The following is a 22,706-nucleotide window of genomic DNA, read 5'->3' on the forward strand; positions in this document are numbered from 1 at the left end:
TTTGTGGTATAGCTAAAAGCTTCATATTATATAATGTCCTTTGATTTGCTTGCATATTTTGAAAACTGCTACTCACATCAAAATGTTGAACTGATCCGGGTGAGAATTTCATATCATCCTTCTTGTCATCTTTCTTGTCCTTTTTATTTTTCTTGTCTTTCTTCTCCTTATCCTTCTTTTCCTTCTCTTTCTTCTCCTTCTCTTTCTTTGGATCCTTCTTCTTTTCTTGTTTTCCTCTCTCTGCCTTTGTTCCCTTCTTCTCCTTCCCACTATCTTTCTTCTCATCACCCTTGTTATCAGTGTCTTGACCAAGAATGATCTTTTCTGTGCTTCCATTATCACCATATACTTCCATGGATAAGTTGGCATTGGTTCCCATACCTTCTTCTTTACCTGACATTGGATAAAATACCGTTAGAACTTGTTAGAATTAGAAGGGAACTTATTCACAAGCATAGAAACATTTACTGAAAAAAATTTACTGATGACATTTGATTTGATCACTTTGACAACCCCGAATATCCCAAGAAAGCCTCTTATGAAGCTTATTCCCATATTGTCGTCTATTAGAACAACAGGGAGGCTTGAGACAGTCCGGGTTAACAACCTACTCTTCTTGACATTGACTGCAAGCTACAGGTATGGCTTTCTTCAACATGGACTGACAACTTTAATACGGGCTGGGGTATGAACGTTTGGACAGTATTTAGTTTGGGACATCAGAGCACATCAGACATATTGAATTGCATTCTGAATACGAAGAATGTCATTCTGATATCAAATAATTTTGATTTTTTGAAATTAGCAATTTAATACACATTTTATGGCAAATCATTAAAATTGATATTTTTGATATTTAACAGTACTTGAAGTAAACTTTATAAATCTGATGATTTATACTTAAAGTGTATGTAGGTGGGATGAAAAGCCGACGATCAATTGAAAATTTTGACCTTCATTATTGAAGATATGGATTTTTTCCCAAAACACCAAAAAAATTAGGTCTTTTTGGGAAAAAAATCCATATCTTCAATATGAAAGGTCAAAATTTTCAATTGACCGTCGAACTTTTCCTCCCTGCTACATACACTTTAAAATATAACATTAGATTTATATAATTTACTTCGAGAACTGTTATATATCAAAAATTTGAAAAATATCACATTTTTATAATTTGTCATAAAATTTGTATTATATTGTGATTTTCAAAAATGAAAATTATTTGATATCAGAAAGACATGCTTCAGTATTCAGAATGCAATTCGATAGGTCTGAGGTGCTCTCATGTCCCACAAAAATACTGTCGAAACGCAATAAACGCCATTTTAGATCCCTTAACATCCCCTCAAAAAGACAGACTTCTCTCATGGTTCATATACCCAATTCTAAATGCACCATGGGGAGAGTGGAAGTCTGAATTTAATCTACAGCTGTTGCCAATTAACTTCAAGACTTACTTTTCTATCTCTATTCTCTATTGAACCCGGGACCTCATGCATCAAAAGCAAGAATTCTGTATATATTCTATAGGAACTTTGAAGTCTTTATGTTATATCATAGTGAAAGTGCAACCATTAAAAATCAATATTTATCATATAATACTGATAATTATAAAATTGATGAAATTGTAAAATAGTCTCCTCTATATCTTTTTGTATGATCCAGAGAAGGCACAAAAATGATTTATAGTAAAAAATTAAACAATAAAACAAAAAAAGTATTGTAATGTTGAATTTGACAAAAAATCTAAAACACATATCATCTCCCACCCAACCAAACACAAATCCATACATATATATTTACAGAAACACACAGGCACATAAATCACCCCTCCCCTACATCCCGACACTCAATCCCCCACATACAAACACACACAAAGAAAAGCTCATAATTAATCAGAATCAGTTTGACAGACAGCTAATAATTTTCTTACCTGTTGTGACCCATGCAGTCCATTTGCCCTTTGACCCTGACTCTCCATCATCTTCTTCCTCTGACTCTTTGTTGTCCTTCTCAATGTTTTGCTCAACTAAAAAAATGTAAGGAATGATAATAAAACTAATTTTAACTTCCATGTTAAACCCCTCGATTTGACCAAGAAATACAGATAGAGATTTTGAGACAAAAACTTGATGCCCAAAAGGCACCCTGGCTTTACTGACCACCTTATTTAAATTTCTCATTTTTGCAAACTTTTTCATTTCCACACACTTATTTTTATTTGAAAAGACATGTTGTACCAAAAAACAAAAGTTATGTCTTGCTTATCCTTCTTGTGTGTGAATTTAAATGGTTTCTGGTTGAAAGAAAGAGTGAAATATTCCCTGTTCATGAATCTCTTCATGGTCTTGAATCTCTTGGTGAAGCTTGGAGAAGAACAGTTATTTTACAAATAAAGTAATAATTCTTGTGTTAAATAACCTCATACTGTTTAATATGATTTGGAACCTTGGGCCTATGTAGTGCTTTGATGCCATTAGCTTCCTTAATAGCTCAGCTGGTAAAAGCACTGGTCTAGATACCTAGGGGTCCTAGGTTCAAATCCTAGTGATTGAGAAAAAAAATGCCTTCTTCCTTGGCCTACTCAAAGGAAAGAAGAAATTATTTGCATACCATTATCCTCAAACTCATAGACAATCTCATATTATGTTGTCTTAATGCTTTAACATATAATTTGAAAGCATGGTTCAGGCAAATGCAACACCTCAACTAAAGATTTAATTTCAATGAATTTTCCCCACCCCAATCCATACCTGCATGATCCAGTAGCTTCCCCATATAACCTTCTCCTTCATGTAGGCTTTCTTCACCATCAGTAAACACTAATTCTCTTCTTGGTCTCACTCCTTCCCTGACAATAAGCTTATCCAAGAACCACGCTTTGGAAAGGTCATCAGCATAGATGCCGAATTGCACCCTCTTTACTTGACCAATTGAGAGTGCATCAAAACTGAACGTGTCCACCTGCGTAGGAACAAGAACTTACTTACTTAAAGGCATCTTCAAAAAGATTTGAAATCTGAAGTATTAAAATCCTGATAACTTTACAAATATGCTCTTTCAAAGTACATTATCATAGAATTTTACAAATTTCCTCAGATTCTCATTTAATGATGCACTTACAGATGTTATTTCATTGTATTTACTGTGAAAATATCATGTTCCATGCGGTTCCATGTGTGCTGCCATCTTGAATTTGAACCCTGAAGTGAGCAATTCTGCCTAAGTTCACCGCTGATTTTGAAGCTTTTTCACTGAAAATACTCTTCTAATAAATGCCTACTTTTGGAAAAATGCAACGCCCCAGGGAGTTAAATACAAACAATATGTTATTCATTTACATATTTTTTCTAAAACAGTTTGTGCATGAAAATATAACTTTTTCTGGATTTTCATCTAAACAACTGGAATGCACAAGCAATTTTATAAAATACATGACAGTTTAAAAGAAACTTAACTTGATTTGTTTTTATTCTTTTCCCCCTTTTTTCCTCACCTGTCCTTTCTGAAATTTCTTCTCCTGGTCAGATTTCTCCAAAAGTCTTTTCCCAGTATCTCCATCCGTTCCATACAGTCTTACATACACATCTTTAGCAGCAGCACCTACATCTGTGTCAGAGGTGGTGGTTTGTATTGTGTATTTCATAGCTACAAAAAAAAGAAGAAGGAAAAAATAAACATCTTGCTGTTTGTTTACTTAAGTTGGTCTGTAAGCGACACTTTTACATATTGAAACAACAACAACACTTTTTAGGGAGAGAATTCTACTTTTGTATTGTTTATTTCCCCTGGTGGGGAGTGGGCCGATCCCGGAGGTAGTGCAATACCGGGCCAACCCGTGGCCAGGACGGAGCAAGCTCCTATTCCATGGCCCAAGTTCAAAAATCAGTTTAATATACAAGTCCCTCAATGAGGGACGTTTCAGATATTAAGCTGAAAAGAACAGATACTACACATGATCTTAGCCAAAAGGCCGAGAAGCGATGCAAATAAATGGCATTTATGGTACCATATACAAACAAAAATATAAAGTCCACGGTGTCAAACTACATATACAATGCTGCTAAGTGTTTTAGCCCATTATGAACAAAAATTAAGGTCACAGCATTATTTATCATATCTTGGAATATACTGAACATTGTTCATGCATTTTATTACATAAAATGATAGAAAACGTCATAAAACTAGTACATACACTTAGAAAACACACACTTCCTGTAACTATACTACACTGTGGCTGCTTTATATTAATATTCATTAAGTAGGCGGAGTTAGTGCCTGAAATCGCATGTGGCTGCTTTATATTAATATTCATTAAGTAGGCGGAGCTAGTGAATGTAATCGCATGTGGATAACCTCAAACTGAACTCTGTAAATAATACAGTGCTATGTAAATAATACCGAATAATACAAGCCAAAAATAGAATCGTCTGGCTAGAACTTGGCAGAGTTTTATTTTTAACTGTTATTATCGATGTTGTTAATGTTGTTGACAATCAAAATAATATTTTTAATTTATTTGGCTGATACCTGTAAATTCATGCACTTTCATAAGAAAGTGCTCTTTTCATTCTTATTAAATAAATATTCAATTAAATTCATATTGTCTTATATGATTGTAAACATTAATAAATAAATAAGTAAATAAATGAAAAACTATAAATAAAACAAATAAATATAAATAATCATCAATTGTAAAAAAAGATAGAAAAGAAAAGAAAAAAGAAAAAAGAAAAATGAGAAAAGAAAAGAAAAAGAAAAGAAAAGAAAAGAAAAGAAAAGAAAAGAAAAGAAAAGAAAAGAAAAGAAAAGAAAAGAAAAGAAGAAAAGAAACAATCAATTATAATCAATATAATGATGATTTAGGTAGCTCCAAGAAACTGAGTGCATGAAGAAAGGAACAAATGAATAATAGATGAATTCAAATTACCCATAATGCATCTTGATTTAAAATATGTCACACATACTCATTGCACAATCAAGTGTGTGCTAAGAGATGTTTTTTTTACTCTACCTACATGTAGTCAAATTGACAACATTAAAATATGATGAACATTTGCTCTTTTCTTTCTACTACCATCATATTGAGAAGTACCAAATAGCTGAGGTGTACTGTTAGTTCAATGTTTATAGGAACTATTTCTGCTGACGACCCCATGTGGACATAGGTTAATATTTTTGTCCATAAAGGTACAAATTAGTGACTTTTTTTCTGCAATTTTTAGGTGTGACATATTTAGAGGTTAAAATCAAGATGCATGGGTATATGGTGAAAGAATAAACAAAACAAACAAATACTGAAAAAAACCCAAATAAACACATAATGAAAAAAGAGCTGCAGCAGTTTATTGATATGATGGATAAAAAGTGATAAAATAACTTACTTGGAGAAGGATCTTTGCCTGCTTTGAGGAGAGAAACTTCTTTAGAGGTACTGAATTTTTCACCCTTGTCACTAGCTAACCAGGTATTGAATATGAAATTGAGTTCTTCTTTTGAATGCTGATCAACAAGTCGTACCTGAAAGTGAACAACATGAAAATATTGACTTTCTCCCTCCAATATCAAATAAATCAAGAGTTCCTTGGGAAACAAAGCGAGTATACAGCGCCGCTGCATGCCTTTTAAAAAAATTTTTAATTGATAGTGATAATTTGATACGAAGGATTGTCATAACAAACAATTTTCCAAATATTAGAGAACTAACAGCTACTAACAAAAGGCAACCATTGAATACAACACATTTTGCATCTGAAATCTTAATAAAATATGTTGCCAATAGTTTGTCAATGCGGAATTTATGCTTGTAATTAACAAACTCTCAACTAACAAATCAGAATGAACGGTACAATGTATGGTCGATATATTATTACATACAGAGATTCAATGTTATCACAATTAACAATAGTCACTTAATTGGTATAAAATAATAATGATCAACCAAAAATTGATAGTTGATGGAAAGATCAAACAAATTTAGTTCTTTTGCCCTAGGTAGAATTACACATCAGATAATTAAATGTTGTTTTTCAGCTCGTGACCATCTCCCTCCCTGCCAGAAATGTATTCCTGAAATGTTGAAAATGACCTTATTCATTTTATTGGACACCGTTGATCTTTGGGTTGATAAGTTTGATGTGATCTTCCAACAGCTCTATGCTTGAAAATTGGAACATTTCATTTATTAGGTTCTTGTCAGGATGATTTTCATATGATACGAGAGGGATGTGCTTTTTTTTTGCTTTCTTTCTTCAATGTAAAATTAAGTTTTTGGTCTTTTCTAATGGTGCTTGAGGAAAACAAGGACACCTTTTGTTTTCAAATGTGAAAATACATCCCTTCAGTACCACAAAAAGATCTGGAGATGATCCTTTTTCTCTAATAAACTTTTTGGCAACCCCAATCATCTACAATACTGTTCAGCATCAGTTTAAAGAGGAGAGTGATGTCATTATCCAATTTCAATGTGCACTCAGAAGTCATTTAATTTTTGTTCAAATTATTAATATTTAGTAAACGAAACTCACACTTTCCACATGCCAATTAGCACTGTCCCCAGAGTCGTCATGCTCTAATCTAGCTCCTTTTATTTCTTCTATGTCTGGTATTGCAAGCTGAAAGAAAAACAAAACATTGATAATGCTGCTAAGTTATGAGAAGATGGAAATTCTTAGATTTTGGACATATTCACAAAATATTCTGGGGAACAATACATGTTTAATTGAGGTCACAGTGAAACATGTCCACATTTTTTGCTTGTCTATTCAGCATGTGCAGTCTCAAGATGTTTTCCAGTAAATTTAAGTTGGGATTTTCTAGTTTGTTAAGTGCCTAGATCTTACAGGTTAGGCACTGTATAAATTTTAATTGTTACGTTATGTTAAACATACTTATTACATCAGTAATGGCTTTGACTTTGAATTTTACCATCAACCTCTCCTGTGCCATAAACTCCAAAATATAAAGTAGTCTATATCACTGCAAAACATGGAGCTATGTTGGTGAAAAATGGTAATTCCTACCTTAAATAGTATTTTTAAGTAAAAACTTGTATGAGTGATATAAAACAAATATTAACATTCTTAAATCTGTATAATGGTCAAAATATAATCACTCAGTGAAAGATGTATTACTCCATTTCTCTGATTAATAATGGAACAATCCATCTTTCACCTTGTGATTAAATTTCGAACATACCACTCATAAGCCTACTCTTTTCTAATAAAAAAGACATCAATTTCAATCAAATCAAAACCACTCATGCTTTAATTTTCATAGTAGAACATGATTTCTGTCACTATTAGTTAACATAGGCCTACATCAAGCCATAAAAGACATTGTATGTTCCATTTTTAGGAAAAAATTCTGTCAATAAAAATGGACCAAATTGCCAATGTCAAAAAGTTAGACATTTTAGACCCAAGTTATATAGCTATGCAGATTTATTTTTCTACTGTGAACAAATGTACCAAAATACCAAGTGATCTTAAAATTAAGCTGAGCAAAATGTAGCTGATGAGATTAATAAAACGATCAGCTAAATCTTGATCACCATTAATCGAAACATGTCCTACGATAGCTTTCTATAGTTTCTTAAAAATAGAGAAACTCAAGTGTCTTTATTCCTATGTGGAATAAATGGCCTTTTGGTTGGAATTTCTTCACTACCACCCATATTACAACCTCTATACGCATTTTTGGCATAACAAAAACATAGCTTATTTTTACCTAAAACTTAGCGATTAATTTGCATGAAGGTAAAATATACAGCCATACCAATCTATTCTCTAAAAATATAGGCCTACCGAAATCTGAACATTAGATTGCATACCTCTATCATCCCCCTCACCATTTATAGTGCTGGGAAGGTAAAACACTCATTGTGTGGGAGGAGTGGCAAACTCCCACAGCAAGTTATTAATGGAGTATGATCGAAATGCCAAAGCAAAGGAAAAGAGCACATTGACTGTGACCATTGCTCTGACATGACCTTTACCCTATTACCTGTAGATATATTTATAAATATGGCTACCTACCTCAAATTCTTTTTCTGTATTCTTTTCAAACCCATCACATTCCAGTGCTTTAGGTTCAGTACTACCGCTACTTCCATAAATTGTGATTGTTGCCTTGGCAACACTACCAGCATCTTCAATATCACTCGTCTTGATGTACACTTTGTAATTTCCTTCTGAAAATATAACATTTTCTCTTGTTGAACAAAAAATTCTTCAAATGGGTTTTCTTAGTTCACAAGGGCTGGAGGTAGGCTATGTGATCTGACTTTACGGAGGCTGTAATCACACAATACATGCACACCTAAACATAGAATTTTATGTTCTCTCTTTACAAACTTTGATTTGATGAAAACATGTGTCTCACAAGTGAAACAACGAAAACACAAAAAAAATCAAACCAAAAATTATACAAGAAATCCTGGCCATTGTAACCTATTCTTGAATTTGCAATTAATTTTCTTATCTTTTTTTAATATTCTGAAGTATCATATTCCACATTATTTACCTGATTTAGGACTTTCTTTACTTTCATCTTCCTCTTTTGCAACTGGTCGAACACCTGAAAAAAAGGATCAAAATTAAATTAGATTATAATGTGAAAACAAAAACAATTAATCTACATATTTTGTAATGTTGTCAAAAAACTAGCAGAGGCATTTACTTTGTCAGTTTAAAAAAAAGAAATGACCTTAATCTCCCAAACAGGGAGTGTAAATTTTCAACTAGGGATACTTGAATGGATGGCTCCATTTGAAATCTACTACACCTCTTGTGTGGGAGATTAAGGTCATGTCTTTCATAGATGGTGTATAGATTTCAACTGAAATAACCCATTACAAGTTGCCTTTAGGTCTTATTATAATCCCACTACTTTTTTTCTCAGAATTGTCAAGTTTTATTTACTACTTAGTACTACTCACCAAAGAGTTCCAGTTGTCTTTCAGTCTTCCCATCATCCATGTGATCATCCAACCATTTACTGCATTGAAAGTAGTACTCTTCTTCAGCATCTTCACTTAGTTTTACTGTGATGTTCTGTACAAAGATTCCAGCACCTGTAAAGATGAATAAAATCAAAATAAATGTAGCCAAGATATCTAATCAGGGTTTGCTTGTTTTGAAGTGTCTTTTGGTAGAATTTGGTATTACAAGTATTAAACAGTGGCAGCATCAGGGAGAATCGCCTCCAATCTTGGGATTTTCCCCTATCAAAATAAGGAATCAAAGAGAAAAGAATTGTGCGCTCTAACCTAATCTTGCCGGACATATACAATGTATATGTATATCATACATACACAAGGGCAATTTGTCCATGCTAGCAAGGCAACATGTAAACAAACTCAATTCAAATCTGCCACTGTGAAATCCAACATGGTGTTACTCTCAACTCAAGATGAGAGATACCATGCCTACATTTCATTCCAATTTCAGCCGTAACCCTGAATCTGAATCCAACCCCTTCATTTTGATGTGCATGTACAAATCAATGAAAACTTAGGACAGACATTAAAAATTTCCTTGAAATAATTGATATGTCAGTTGTGCCCTTTTGTCAAGGTACACACAATTTTCTACCCAATGTCGCAGTGACATCAACATGTTGAGCCAGCTGCTTTGTGCAGGCATCTATGCAGTATCTTTAAGCGCATATGGGTGTACGCCATCGCTTTGAGTGAACTCTAGCGCCCAATGAAATAAGCACAGAAATAAGAGGGCGAAATACGGTATAGGTAAATAGGGTTCTTTGTAAATGGTGAGATGATGTACTTACCATATCCAATCCCATCATGCCCTATCTCCACCATCTTTAGTTCTCCATTAGGCCCTACAGGCACAGCCTCTACTTTGAATACATCCTTCCTATCATTGGTAAATCTTGCATTATCATCCTCTGTCAGTGAGTGATACAAGACCCTCCTGCCTGTGTCACCATCATCGCCATGGAGATTGACCCAGAGAGTTGCATCTGTATTGGCGGCCCAGTGGTCACCAGTGTGGACGGTTACATAATAGACTACAACTGAAAGTAGAAAGACACAAAAAGTAAATTAGTTTTGTTGTATGCTCCTTAAGACAAAAATCAACATAACATTTTATACTACAAGAGATCCATGTATGACAGAGTCAACCAAAATGAATTCTTTATTCATTGAATTACCTTGTTTTTTGACATAATAATATTCTAATGCTGATTTCATACTTTCTGCCGCTATGATGCTTCATCATGCCGCTTGTACTTTTCTCTGCTGAACAGCAGCGGCATGACTCTGAAAGCCACTCTTGCCACTTAGCACCGCTTGTTCTCATACATCAGAGCGGCACCGCTCCGAGTTGACTTGAATTCAACGGCCAGCGGTGCTGCCGCGGCGGCAAAGCGGCGGACTGATTGATATATCGGCTTGCTGCTGGTCACCGCTAGGGTTTTTGGTGCGACTGCGCAGTGAAGTGAAATCATCTTCAGAATGGCAAAGCGGCAGGAAAGTATGAAACCAGCATAAGACACTTTTTTTGGCTGTATATCATATTTACTTTTGGCAACAAATTACATATCTTACATTTAGCATCTGACATATACAATGTAAAAAGAAATTAAATTCCAACTTGTAAATCAAATTTTCCCACCATAAACTAAAAACTATGACCCTGAACCATAAATTTTGAGAAATTTCTTCAATTCTGTTACAAGAAAGCAACACAAAGTTGTCATAGACTGTATATCCATGGTACCATGGGCCTGACTCATTTACCATTTACGGCCTCATCATTTTCACCAGTAGCAGGTAGTTCTCTGACGATATCGAAGTCATCCTGATCACGTGCCATCCACCTGTCAAATGGGAACACATATTCCTTCTCCGTCTCCTTGTCTTGTATCTTGACTTCCTTGAGATGCCACCCTTCCCATGATGCACCATGATCATAACCGATGCGGATTTTGCTGATATCACCAATGTCAGGGAAAGAAACCTGTTTGATGGAAGACAAAAGAGGAGAAAATGAAGTTACCATCATCGTGATTGTGTACAAAAATAACAACATCAACATCACTAGCTTTGAAGTTTAGCCTATTCTGTGTTAGCTTAGTGTTACTTGGTGCGTGCACATAATAAAAATGTACAATCAACGTGCCGCATATACACACGCAAGAAACCACGCTAAGCCAACACAGCACACGCTGAACTTCAAAGCTAGTAAAGGTGACTCGACATGCTACCAATTTGAGCACACCTGATTTATGTGAATCTTTGGATGTAATTAACAAAAAATTAAGTTCAATTATCACATTTTGATAGTGTAAAAGCTACGTATTTCAGTGGAATTAAGCATTTTATAATTAACGACCAAGCCATTGCAACATTTGTCCCCTTTCTTAATAACTTACATCAAACTCATCAGTTTTTCCAGGTTCAAAGAAGTTGTGCTCTTTCTTATCTTTATCCTTTCCATCATCCTTCTTCTTTTTCTTCTTCTTATCTTTCTCTCCTTCCTTCCCTCCTTCTAAATCAGTCAGAATGATAGGATCAGACTTGCCATCTTTACCATAAACCACAAGATGGACGGCTGAATTGTTGGGTGGTTTAGAGTCATCATGAGTAGTGACCCACAATTTCCATTCACGAGCTGGTAAAATTTAAAAAGCATCAGGAGATTAGAATTTACAAATACCCCTGGCAGGAAACACAAGTATACATGTGATTCAAAAAGTATCAAAGATCACCTTAGCAATAAGACCCCATTCATTTGTAAGTTTTCTCAAAGCTCCTGTGATGTTCAAAATCTGATGCAATTTTTTACCAGTACACTACAAGATTCCTGGCGACGGAGTACCTCTGCTGCAATAGTACTTCATGGCTACTACCGCTGCTACTACCGAGTACCCAAACCCTTTGTGGCCGACGTTGGTACTACACCAAAGTACCAGCGTCGGCCAACATACTGTAGATACCCCCGTAGCAAAGTACTTACATCGATACTCCACCATGCGTCACCTAAGAGTCAACTGCGGTGTGCCGAGTAGGTGACTTATAGGCACACCATAGTCGGGGGTACTTCGATGACCCTTCAGCGGAAGTACCTGCACAGTAACCGCATCCATGGTGTACCCATGTGTTAGCAGCGAAGTAGCAGTGAAGGTACTCACCCGCGAGGTACTCCGTCTCCAAAATCCTTTGATCATAAAGTTCATTGACTTCAAAGCGCCGCCCGTGGGCAACTACGCGGCCGATTCTGCGCGATCAACTACGGCGTTCAACAAGGCTTGCACACGAACGCGTTGAAGTGGAATTATTAATTTGTTATCAAGGAAGATCGGCGATTACGATCTGGATGCAATTGTGAGTTGCACAATACAGTTTTTCCGTACGCCGGCGAAAGTGTTTAAATCCCGTTGTTTTTCTTTTGTTTTTCGTTTTGTTCCACTATGAGAATGGCGTTGAAGTAGAATTACTGATATGTTATGATCTGGATGTAATTGCTTGTTGCACAATGCAGTTTTTCCGCACGCCGGCGACAGTGTTATAATCCCGTTGTTTTTCTTTTGTTTTCCGTTTTTTTATTTTCTTGTGTTTTGATTTTTGTATAGGCATAAATTGTTTTATGTTCGTTTGATTGTTTACTTGGTTGGTTAGTTAGGGGTTCGCTTGGCTGGTTGCTAAGCTTGGTTGTGTTCATTTGTAATTTTGATCTTATTTAATTATTTAGTAAGTTTGTTATTTTTAGAAATGTTTAGAAAAGTTTGCATCATGTATCTTATTGACATGTTCATGCGTTGTTTTATTCATTAACTCATTATTTGCTTTAGTTATTTACTGATTTATTTATTATTTATTTATTTAGTTGTTTACTTATTTATTTACTTACTCATTTAGATATTTATTTATTCATTTATTTACCGGTATTTAGTTAATTAATTAATTAATTTATTAATTTATTATTTTATTATTTTATTTATTTATTTATTTATTTATTTATTTATTTATTTATTTATTTATTTATTTATTTATTTATTTATTTATTTATTTATTTATTTATTTATTTATTTATTTATTTATTTATTTATTTATTTATTTATTTATTTATTTATTTATTTATTTATTTATTTATTTATTTATTTATTTATTTATTTATTTATTTATTTATTTACATCTTTGGGTACATTATTTATTTAATAACTTATTTACTGTTTACCTATTTCCTTATTTATTTACTTACTACTTTAGTTATTTACTTACTTACGGGTATTTACTTATTTATTTACTCAGTTGCTAACATATGTATTGTTTATTTACTTATTTATTCACTCATTTACTAATGGGCCTACTTAACTTATCCGCTTAATAAATGCCCAAAGAATAAAATAAGAAACATAAATCAAGAACATATTAATCATAAATCATATAAATCAATATGGCAACAGAAATAAATAAGAAATGGCAATCCGCTTGCCTCATTTTTTTTGCCAGAGTACCCACATCGGTACTCAGCTGCAGAGTACCTGGCAGGTGAGTACCAGTGTCGGTACTCGGAGTACCTTCAGAGTACCTACGCTACGAGGTATTCGCGAGTTGCAGCCGGCTTGCTGGGCCACAAGGGTCTGGTGGCCGACGTAGGTACTCGAGAGTAGCAGCGCTGCTACTCTCATGAGAATCCTGTAGTGTATTGCTCCTGGGGTTAACAAACATGTTTACTTACTTTCTTTGTCTTCCTTTCCATCTGCTGCACTGTCTCCACTTGATTCTGCAATTAAAAAAAGGGAAAATCACCTAGAGCTCTACAAGTATGGGTATCTATAAGTTGCAAAAATGGCACAGTATTAACAGATTCTCTTCATTATTATTATTATTATTATTATTCAAGCATGTTTCTTTACTTAGGCAGTGATTTATACCCTGTTTTATACCCTGATTTATTTGATATTTTGTTTTTACAACAGAGATAACTAAATTCATTTTTATTGCTGTGTAAATTAAGACAGAGCTAAAAAGCTAACTAAAACGTAACAACTGACCAGAAAGGACACATTTTAACAGGGATGGTGGCTGGTTGGAGGGTCAAGGAAAAGTTTTACGATGTGTATAATTTTGGTCCAGGATTATCGTTGGATGATGGGTATACCAGGTATCTTTTTTTATAAAAAATGAGCAAAAAAGATTGCCTGCTTCCAAAAAAGGACTTGAATGGGACCATTTTCAAGCGTTTACCCCATGATTGGTGTAAAATGGGGAAAACAGAAGATAAATACACCAGATAGCTTTTAATCATTTATTTCCTTTTTCCCTTCCCTTCTTTTCCTTTTTTCTCCTTTTCCCTTTTCTTTTCCTTTCTTTTTTTATTTATGTCTGACAGGGTGCACACTCGGCCCCTAGCTCCACTGGCTACGTCACTGCTTTTGAAACCCACATATTTTATCAGTTGTAAAGACAATGCTTTGAACTTACTTGTTTTATCTTTCAACATAACAGGGTCACTCTCCATCTCATCCCAAACAGTGATGATATCAATGATGTATTCTGTGCCAGGCTTCAAACCATCAAACTCAACTGATGTTTCCTTGGCGTCAACATCCTTCTCATCTTCTGTCTTGTTCTCTTCTTTCTGTTTGTCTGATTCAGTATCCTTATCTGCATCAGATTTGTCTTTCTGGTTCTCTCCCTGGATAAGGAAACAAATATAGTGAGCTACGTACAGGCACAATGCCTATATGTTGATCTACAAGCCTCAGCACACTTTACAGGTTGCCACTGACCACTACTACTGCTCCATATTATCCCACAAACCATTTAACAATAACAATGGGACTTGCTGCTTAGAAGCACACACCCTGGACATACCACAATTGACCTTCGCAGCCAGAATCAGCTCCCAGAGTTTCGTACAGGTTACAACAAGACAATTCAGTAAGTTCCTTGTCCAGGGAAATTTCAAACTAACTCAATATTTCCATTGAGAGCTTCTAAACCACCGGCATGATTTGAACCCTCAACCTCTCGCACCAGTCGAATGCCTTATTGATTGAGCTAACTTGGGCTAACTTGATGCCAACACTTACATTCTGCAATCAGTGAATTAAACAAATATTTACCTCTTTGTCTTCTGTTTCTTCTACAGCTTTACATCTGACCTTATATCTTGTCACTTCACATTTGGGTTTCTTCCAAGAGACTGTTACAGTTGTCTCTGTGGTTTTTGTCTTGGCATTTGTCACTTGGCTTAACCCTGGAGAAATAAGAATGGTGACGATATTTTATGTGGTTCATATCATGCAACTTTCTAGCACTAAGCCTGACAAACAGCTTGACAACTTTTTGCTATTTTGTTTTACAGAGGTATTATTTATGTTTGGAATTAAAATGATTCCTAAATAGCTTAATATCTTGTTAATGTCAATAATTTCTATAACAGTGACTTTCAATTAAAACAAAATAAAGCATTCTTGCAATAAATAATGATCCTTAACAAGACCTTGTATTTTATGTTACAACTTCCTTGCACAACTAAAAAACTGTATGAACTACATGAAACTTTCTTGAACATTGAAATTAGTTTTTGCCCAGATTATTTAATTGTATATGGTCTCATGCATGTTTTTTCAACTTGGTTTTAATCTAGCTATACCTTGTATTGTTTCAAAGTGGTGTCAATATGCATCTCTGAGTGTGTCACCTTTATTAAACATGAGCATATTATGCTGTGATTTTGAGAAGGACGTTTCAAGGATATGCAATCTAAAATCAAAGTGACGTCACTAGCAAACCGGAAGCAACACAAGGCATATGCCTGTGTAAAACACAAAAACACTGCTCCTGCAAATGCACCATAGTTCATACAACTTTATTTTACTACCCCAATGAAATGTGTTAAGCTTACCTGTCTTTTCCTGCAAAGAAACCACTTCACTCTCTTCCTCCCCACTAATCGTATAAATATCAAACTGATACAACTGGGCGCCCTCTAGACCAGTGACCTCAGCCTGCATGGCATCTTTGGCAACTTTCATGGACTTCATCTCCTCATCATTTTCCTTGTCGTTGTCATCCTTGTTTTTGTCCTTGTCGTTGTTGTTGTCTTCACCCTCCTTGATTGGTTTGTAATCAATTCTATATCCAGTGAGATCGCCCTCGGGTTTGGTCCAACTTAAGGTGATTGTACTTGATGTGGCCCTTTCAAAAAGCTCATCTATTACGGGTTTGGGTACTGTAAAAAAGGAAAGCAAAAACACATTTAACAAATTTTTTACCTCACTTGTCTCTCTTTACCCAGCGGTGAAATGGGGAGCTATTATAAAAATTGTCCATTGAACGCTGCCCAAAGGTATGAGCATGCATTGCTAGTGCAGTGAGAGTTGACCTCTAAATGACCTGTGACCTCAAACAAATGACATTTGACATCCCCAATAATTAAGCGAAGTCATGCTCTATCTGTGAACCAATATGGGGTGCAATCACCCAATACAATGGGTTAAGAGGAAATAGCTACCTAATACAGGGTTGACATTTTGGTCACACACACACGTTTATCACACCCAAACATAAAATTCCAAACAGACGGAGCCTATTTCATAGTACCCTCTTGCACTGTCATTCAGTCAGACAAATATCCGCTCTCTCTCTCTCTTTCTCTCCATCCCTCTCCCCCCCCCCTCTCTCTCTCTCTCTGAAGAATGAAAAGAATCAAAATTTTAAAAATAAAAATGTAACAAAAAAGAAACCCAACTCACTTGTTGACTTCTTGAGCCCAACTTTATCCCCTTCTTTGTTATCATGAATTGCATAGATCTCTAGCCTGTACTCCCTCCCTGCGACCAAACCCTCAAACTTAGTCTCCATTGTCTCAGCATCAACTTTGACCTCCGAATCGATGGCATCAGCCGGGATGCATGTGATGCGGTAACCGGTGACAGTACCCTCTGGTTTGACCCAGGAGAGACTGATGGTGTCTTGAGTACTCTCAGTCTTAGGATCTCTCACTTGGCTATAGGATGACACTGAAAGGAAGAACAACAATAGCTTCAACTGTTATTACTAGATAAAAATAGTATTGGAAGATTATAGTCCTACTTTGCAGTCAATACAAACGTAATACTGTCAAAGTGGAAATTTTTGCATGGCAAATATTTTGAACTGGTTTTTTTAATGCTCTGCATGCTAGCCATATGCTTCAACATAAAAGGTTTTAAGATATTTTTCTAAATATTATTAAGAGCTATCGTAAGAACCATTGAAATAATACTAGGCTTGTTTGTACTCATTTTTATGCATTTTTCATGCTGGTTCCAAATATACTTAAGAAAATTTACAATCTGAAATTTTTTAAATTATTTAAAAAAATTAACAAAAAATTGTTGTCTGCACTCGACACCCGCAGGAGAGAGTCAAATTTGAGAATTTGAGCTTTTTCACATAGAGTTGAATACAAAAACAGCATATTCGCATGTTTTATTTGCACAGTAGGAGTTTGGAATATGAAAACCACAACAAATACAGTAGTCCATAAATTTCCACTTTCACTGTGTAGTAGTCAAGCTAGTCTGTTGGCCACAAATTCTTGAACAAACTTGCATCATCTTATGTTTGGAATGTTTCAATAAGTCAATTGTTGTAATATGCTTCAATTGTAGAATAAATTAAGTATGTACCATTACTGAAAAATAAGTCAAATTTCATGTACATCACAAATCACATCAATGCCTAGTATTATAATTATTATGTGTTCAGTTAACTTAGACAAAAGGTTTATTTCTAACTATGACTTCTATTTAATTTCAAACTATTTGAACTTGACAAATTAAAATCATGACCAGTGACCAACAGTGTGGAGATCTATTCATCAAATTCACAAATAAAATGTAATAGATTTTAGAATACATACATGATCACATGTTCAAATTACAAAAAAAATAAAACTTTGCATCTAAGTTAACTGAACACATAATAGTCCCAATTGCTACCAGGCTTGTAGTCTGCTAGAAGTATGAAAGAATTGATGTACATTTGCAAATGCTTGAATTTCTGACTTATTTTTCACTCTGGTTTGTGCAAAACTGCAAAGAAATAAGTTAGTGTTGTAATATACATAAACAGGTTACTATACACACTTGCAAAATCAATTTTATAAATTGTTTTATATTACATTAACACAGCATAGAAATGAATAGTTAACCAAAGTAATAATATGTAATTGAGAGATTATTGTTAAAGTATAATTCAACATTTTTTATATAACATTATCATGATACAAAATTTGATAGCAAAATTGGTGAGAGACCATGAGCAATAAGAATATCATATCAATATCAACAAACAATAATAATTATTATAAAAGAGTGTTTCAATGTAATCAACGCATTTTGCGAAGATATACATAAATGACAACAAATAAAATGAAAAAGTTTCATTAAAGCTTCAATTATAGCACTGATAATCATACAAACAAATATTAGCACACATATATTACAAAAATAGAACCATTTATGTACATTTTCATGATACAAATAGCTTAAGCAAATAACTTATTCAAAATCAAGAACACAACTCACAGTATATTAAAATGGAATCATAAAACTATTCAACTGACACAAGTTTTTGAGTGGCTATGATATCGCACCTTATCCTAGGTGCATCTTCAGGCTGACTGTCGATCTGGTGGCAATTGGTCATTGACCTGTGACAAAATGGTGTTGCCACATGTTGCTGAATTTGAGTTAAACTTGTTTAACTTCTTTCTGATTACAGAAATGTGCCCTCTGCCAAATTATGGTGAAGATGCACCTAGAATAAGGTGCGATACCATAAGCACTTAAAAACGTGAGTCCAGTTGAATAGTTTTATAATTCCAATTTAATATTTAATTTCATGTATATCTTGATGAATGAAAACATTCACAAACTCACATCATGTTTGACATTATAAATAAGAAATCAATAAATAATAAATGATAAAAATGAAACTAAAAATAGATTAGATAGCATACATTACCATTACGAGCACTTTGCAACCTGTAAGAAATTTTTTTACTGCGTTTGCTTGTTTGCTTGCTTGCTTAATTGCTTGCTTGCTTGATTGATTGATTGTGCAACACCTAACTGTAGTGAAAAAAACAAAATCAGAATTGTTATAATTTCAAGCAAATTTGAGAGAATAAATATATTATATACGATTTGACAAAACATACAGTCAATTATAGCATACCTTATTCAACCTAATTAGTGCCCAGGCATTTGCATTATTATATGTTATGAAATTCAAACCAGACATTTTGCATGCAAAATATTACTGTACTTAAGAAATAAAGGGTAATGCAGTAGCCTATTCTTTATAACCAAATAATGTGTCTGAGGCAGTAAAAACATAACTTACGGACAAGGCATAGCCAAAAATTATTGAAATGTTTTTACTGCCAAAAGGCACATCACTTGGTTCAAAGGGTACTGCAAGTCTGCTACATCCTTTACTTCTATTTTATTACTGCAAAAAAAGTGCAATTTAAAGAAAAAAAGTTGTTTTCATAAAGTAGATCATGCATGTGTATCCATAGCGAAAGTGATATCATGTATCAAGGAAACTGATTTGCCTAACCGCATGTAATGCTCTGCGAGTCTGCGTAGAATGTGTCACTCTTGATTGCATTATTGCGATTAATGGACCCTCATGTGACACATTTGAAGAAATCAGTGACCCAGATATGTCAAAATCCAGCCCTGGCTCGGATTTGCCACGCCATGCATGGGTGAAACTCAACCACCTGCGAACAGGAGTAGGTCGCTTCAGGGCCAGTATGCATAGATGGGGCCCCACCCAAAGCCCACTTTGTGAGTGCGGAAAGGAAGAGCAGACGACAGACCACATCATCAAAGCTTGTCACCTTCATCGACCCCCAAATGGAGCCAAGGGACTCTCTGAAGTTGATGTTTCCACACAAGACTGGCTGTTCAACAGCAAACTTGAGATCTGAATCTCCCTCGTTAGCAACATACGAAAGAAGAAGAAGAAGTGACCAATTTTGAATAATGGATGGTGGAGATAAAAGAGTTCAAATTTCAAAAGAATTCAATATACAGAAATAGAAACTGAAGAATAAAATTAATACGACAGCCAATGAAAATTCATGTCTGGACATATGAAAGTTAGTAAGTGCTCACATGGCACTAAGTAGGAATAGGCACTATTGAAGTGAAATATGGTTGTGTGTGTATGTAACCACATATTAAATAATTTATTCATGACAAGGCATACTCTTAATACACTTAAAGCAAACATAATGTAAAATAATAATTTATTTGTTACAAATTAGCAGCAGAAGAGATGAGGAGGTTGATGGCACAAATGACTTTGACGAGTTTGTTTGTTTTTGTATCTATATAGAATCAAACTCCATTTTAAGTCAGTGAATACAAACAATAAAAACAATTACTAGGAATAATTCCAAACAAACAATATTTGTCCAAAGGTAAAAGCAAAGTTGGCATATAAAGGTTTTTTGACAGAGTTGATTAAGAAATTATGAAATTTATAATGAGAGTTATATTGGCAAATAAAAATTAAATGAAAGACTTGATTTTAGTGATTGGAAAGTAGCAAAATTTGTGATCCAAATTGAGAAATTAAAAATTAATTACTGTAATAGCATGCATTCAATTTGTGCAATACTTTAGAATAAGGATTGCCACCTTATAGCTTAGGACAAGGGTTTCCATCCTTTTGTGGGAGGGGGAACAAGATCCCATTTCTTGTCCCCTTGTGACCCATCAAACTTGTCTCATATGTTCCCACATTATTCTTGAATAGTCTTGCAATTCCACGCTATACGTTCAAGACTTGGGTTAAGTTTAGGGATAGGATTTTAATAACATCTGAGATTTAGACATGAATATTGAACACATCCTGATGTTGCGATTTAGCATTAAGGTCATGGTTCAAATTGGGATTTGGGGAAGGCAAATCCTTATTCTAACATTACTCCAAAATTTGATTATCTTATCAAAGAAATTAGACTGAGAGAACTCAAACTGACATCCACCATATTGGATTGTCCCTATGAGAGGCCTAAATAGTGTACATCTTGTATTTTTAACCTCAAGCATTATGAGGCTTATGCATGTATTACTTTGCACAAAGTTTCATCGGAATGTGACATTCCTTGCAGATCGCAAACTTGCACAATCTCAAAACCAAAATCTGCACAGCTCCAGGCAATGGCAATGAATCAACCCAGAGGTATACTACTTTAACACCCAGGAACAACATGCCAATATGGCCGTGTCCACATTCTCTAAGTCTAATTCAATGATTTCTTTAAATATCTTATTTATGCATCTAATTTCTTTGCTCACCTTCATTCTGTGCACCGTCTTCATTTTGTTCAGTTTCAGATTGGTCATCATTTCCTGCATTATTTTCTTGTTTGTCAGTTCCAGCTTTACCACTGTTTTCTGAAAGAAGCAAATAAAAAACATAATGCACAAAATACAATAGGGTTTCTAAGAACAGCAAAAAGTACAAACAAAACTTGAGATACAAGTAAAAAAACATCAAACTGGCCAGGTGTGTCACTATATTATGATGATATCATTCACATGAAGTACTTCCAATTTTATGATACAGTTATAAGCATATTACAAATGTATTCTCACACATCCACCATGAGATGATTGAAATATTTGAATGTTGAGTCAAATATATTTGATCAAGAAAGCAGATTATTTTGAGCCAAAACGTCAATAAAATATTGGTATTAGGAATTGAAATATCAAGAAAATTTGACACTGTGCAATTAGAAAATAAACCCAAAAGTATTTTGGAAGTATTTGGTAGAGCAAAGATATTTAATGAGAAATAGAGATTTGACATCAATAATTGAAGCAAAATACGAAATGGCATTCCTGGGTGGAAAGTTGGGTGGACCTATACCCTCCAATATTTGACCCACATACAAGAGAGAAACAGACCATGTGCAATCAGTCAAAGTCTCAGCATCACCCAATAATGAGGGCAGATTGTTCCATGAAATGCGACAGGCGAGACTGCTACACAATTACCATGTATTTTCACGGTCTATCGCGTAATCGTGAAAGCACAAAATGCTCTATCGCATATACGCGATATACGCTGGTGTTAAACATGGTACAATCGAACAATTGGCCCTCATGAATATGCAAGAACTCACATCATACAATACACGGAGACTTTGGTTGTACGCGGTCTGTATCTCTCGTATGTGATTTGAACTTACCAGCAGTTGCTTCCACTGCACTCCCTTCACTCTCCTTATCCTTGCAAAGAGCAAACACCTCCAACACATACATCTGATTGGCTTGTAGCTCATGAAAAGTAGCCCTAGTGACCTTTGACCCATAGAGTTTAATCTCCTGCAAGGTTGTTATATCCTGCATGATTACCGAGGCAGCATCCGGGTCTTCATCATCACCTGCTCCTCCTTCAGCATTGGCATCCTCTGATTCTTTAGATTGACATGTGACTCTATAGGCAGTGATGTTATCTGAATCTTCTGGTTCCTTCCAGGACACAGTGATGGATGATTCAGTAGTGTTCTCGACTATGACATCAGACACTGGATCTATCTCATCAACTTTTTCTGAGGAATGGAAAAATTATGTATGAGTTAAAATGCACTTACTACCAGCACAATTTATTCTGCTGTCACTTGACATACATCAGAATTGTTTCACTTTAA

The 22,706-nt window shown here is 34.7% G+C and overlaps 1 protein-coding gene and 1 non-coding gene across 2 annotated transcripts in view; both read right to left on the bottom strand.

The window, feature by feature from the left end:
- The window catches only part of LOC140166976 (uncharacterized), a 142,275-nt gene that overhangs the window by 6,260 nt on the left and 113,309 nt on the right, over positions 1 to 22,706 (bottom strand). Inside the window, 19 exon segments of the mRNA XM_072190459.1 lie at positions 77 to 393; positions 1,934 to 2,029; positions 2,754 to 2,964; positions 3,497 to 3,648; positions 5,385 to 5,520; positions 6,528 to 6,614; positions 8,037 to 8,191; positions 8,524 to 8,577; positions 8,939 to 9,073; positions 9,790 to 10,038; positions 10,766 to 10,985; positions 11,401 to 11,639; positions 13,710 to 13,754; positions 14,456 to 14,669; positions 15,100 to 15,233; positions 15,885 to 16,211; positions 16,735 to 17,001; positions 21,346 to 21,444; positions 22,245 to 22,607. Coding sequence (XP_072046560.1) covers positions 77 to 393; positions 1,934 to 2,029; positions 2,754 to 2,964; positions 3,497 to 3,648; positions 5,385 to 5,520; positions 6,528 to 6,614; positions 8,037 to 8,191; positions 8,524 to 8,577; positions 8,939 to 9,073; positions 9,790 to 10,038; positions 10,766 to 10,985; positions 11,401 to 11,639; positions 13,710 to 13,754; positions 14,456 to 14,669; positions 15,100 to 15,233; positions 15,885 to 16,211; positions 16,735 to 17,001; positions 21,346 to 21,444; positions 22,245 to 22,607 — 3,500 coding nt within the window.
- LOC140167106 (U2 spliceosomal RNA) lies at positions 3,794 to 3,985 on the bottom strand. The gene has a single exon (XR_011860965.1). It is a non-coding gene; the product is annotated as a U2 spliceosomal RNA (small nuclear RNA).

The sequence above is a fragment of the Amphiura filiformis genome, chromosome 12, assembly GCF_039555335.1.
Source record: "Amphiura filiformis chromosome 12, Afil_fr2py, whole genome shotgun sequence".
NCBI lineage: Eukaryota > Metazoa > Echinodermata > Ophiuroidea > Amphilepidida > Amphiuridae > Amphiura > Amphiura filiformis.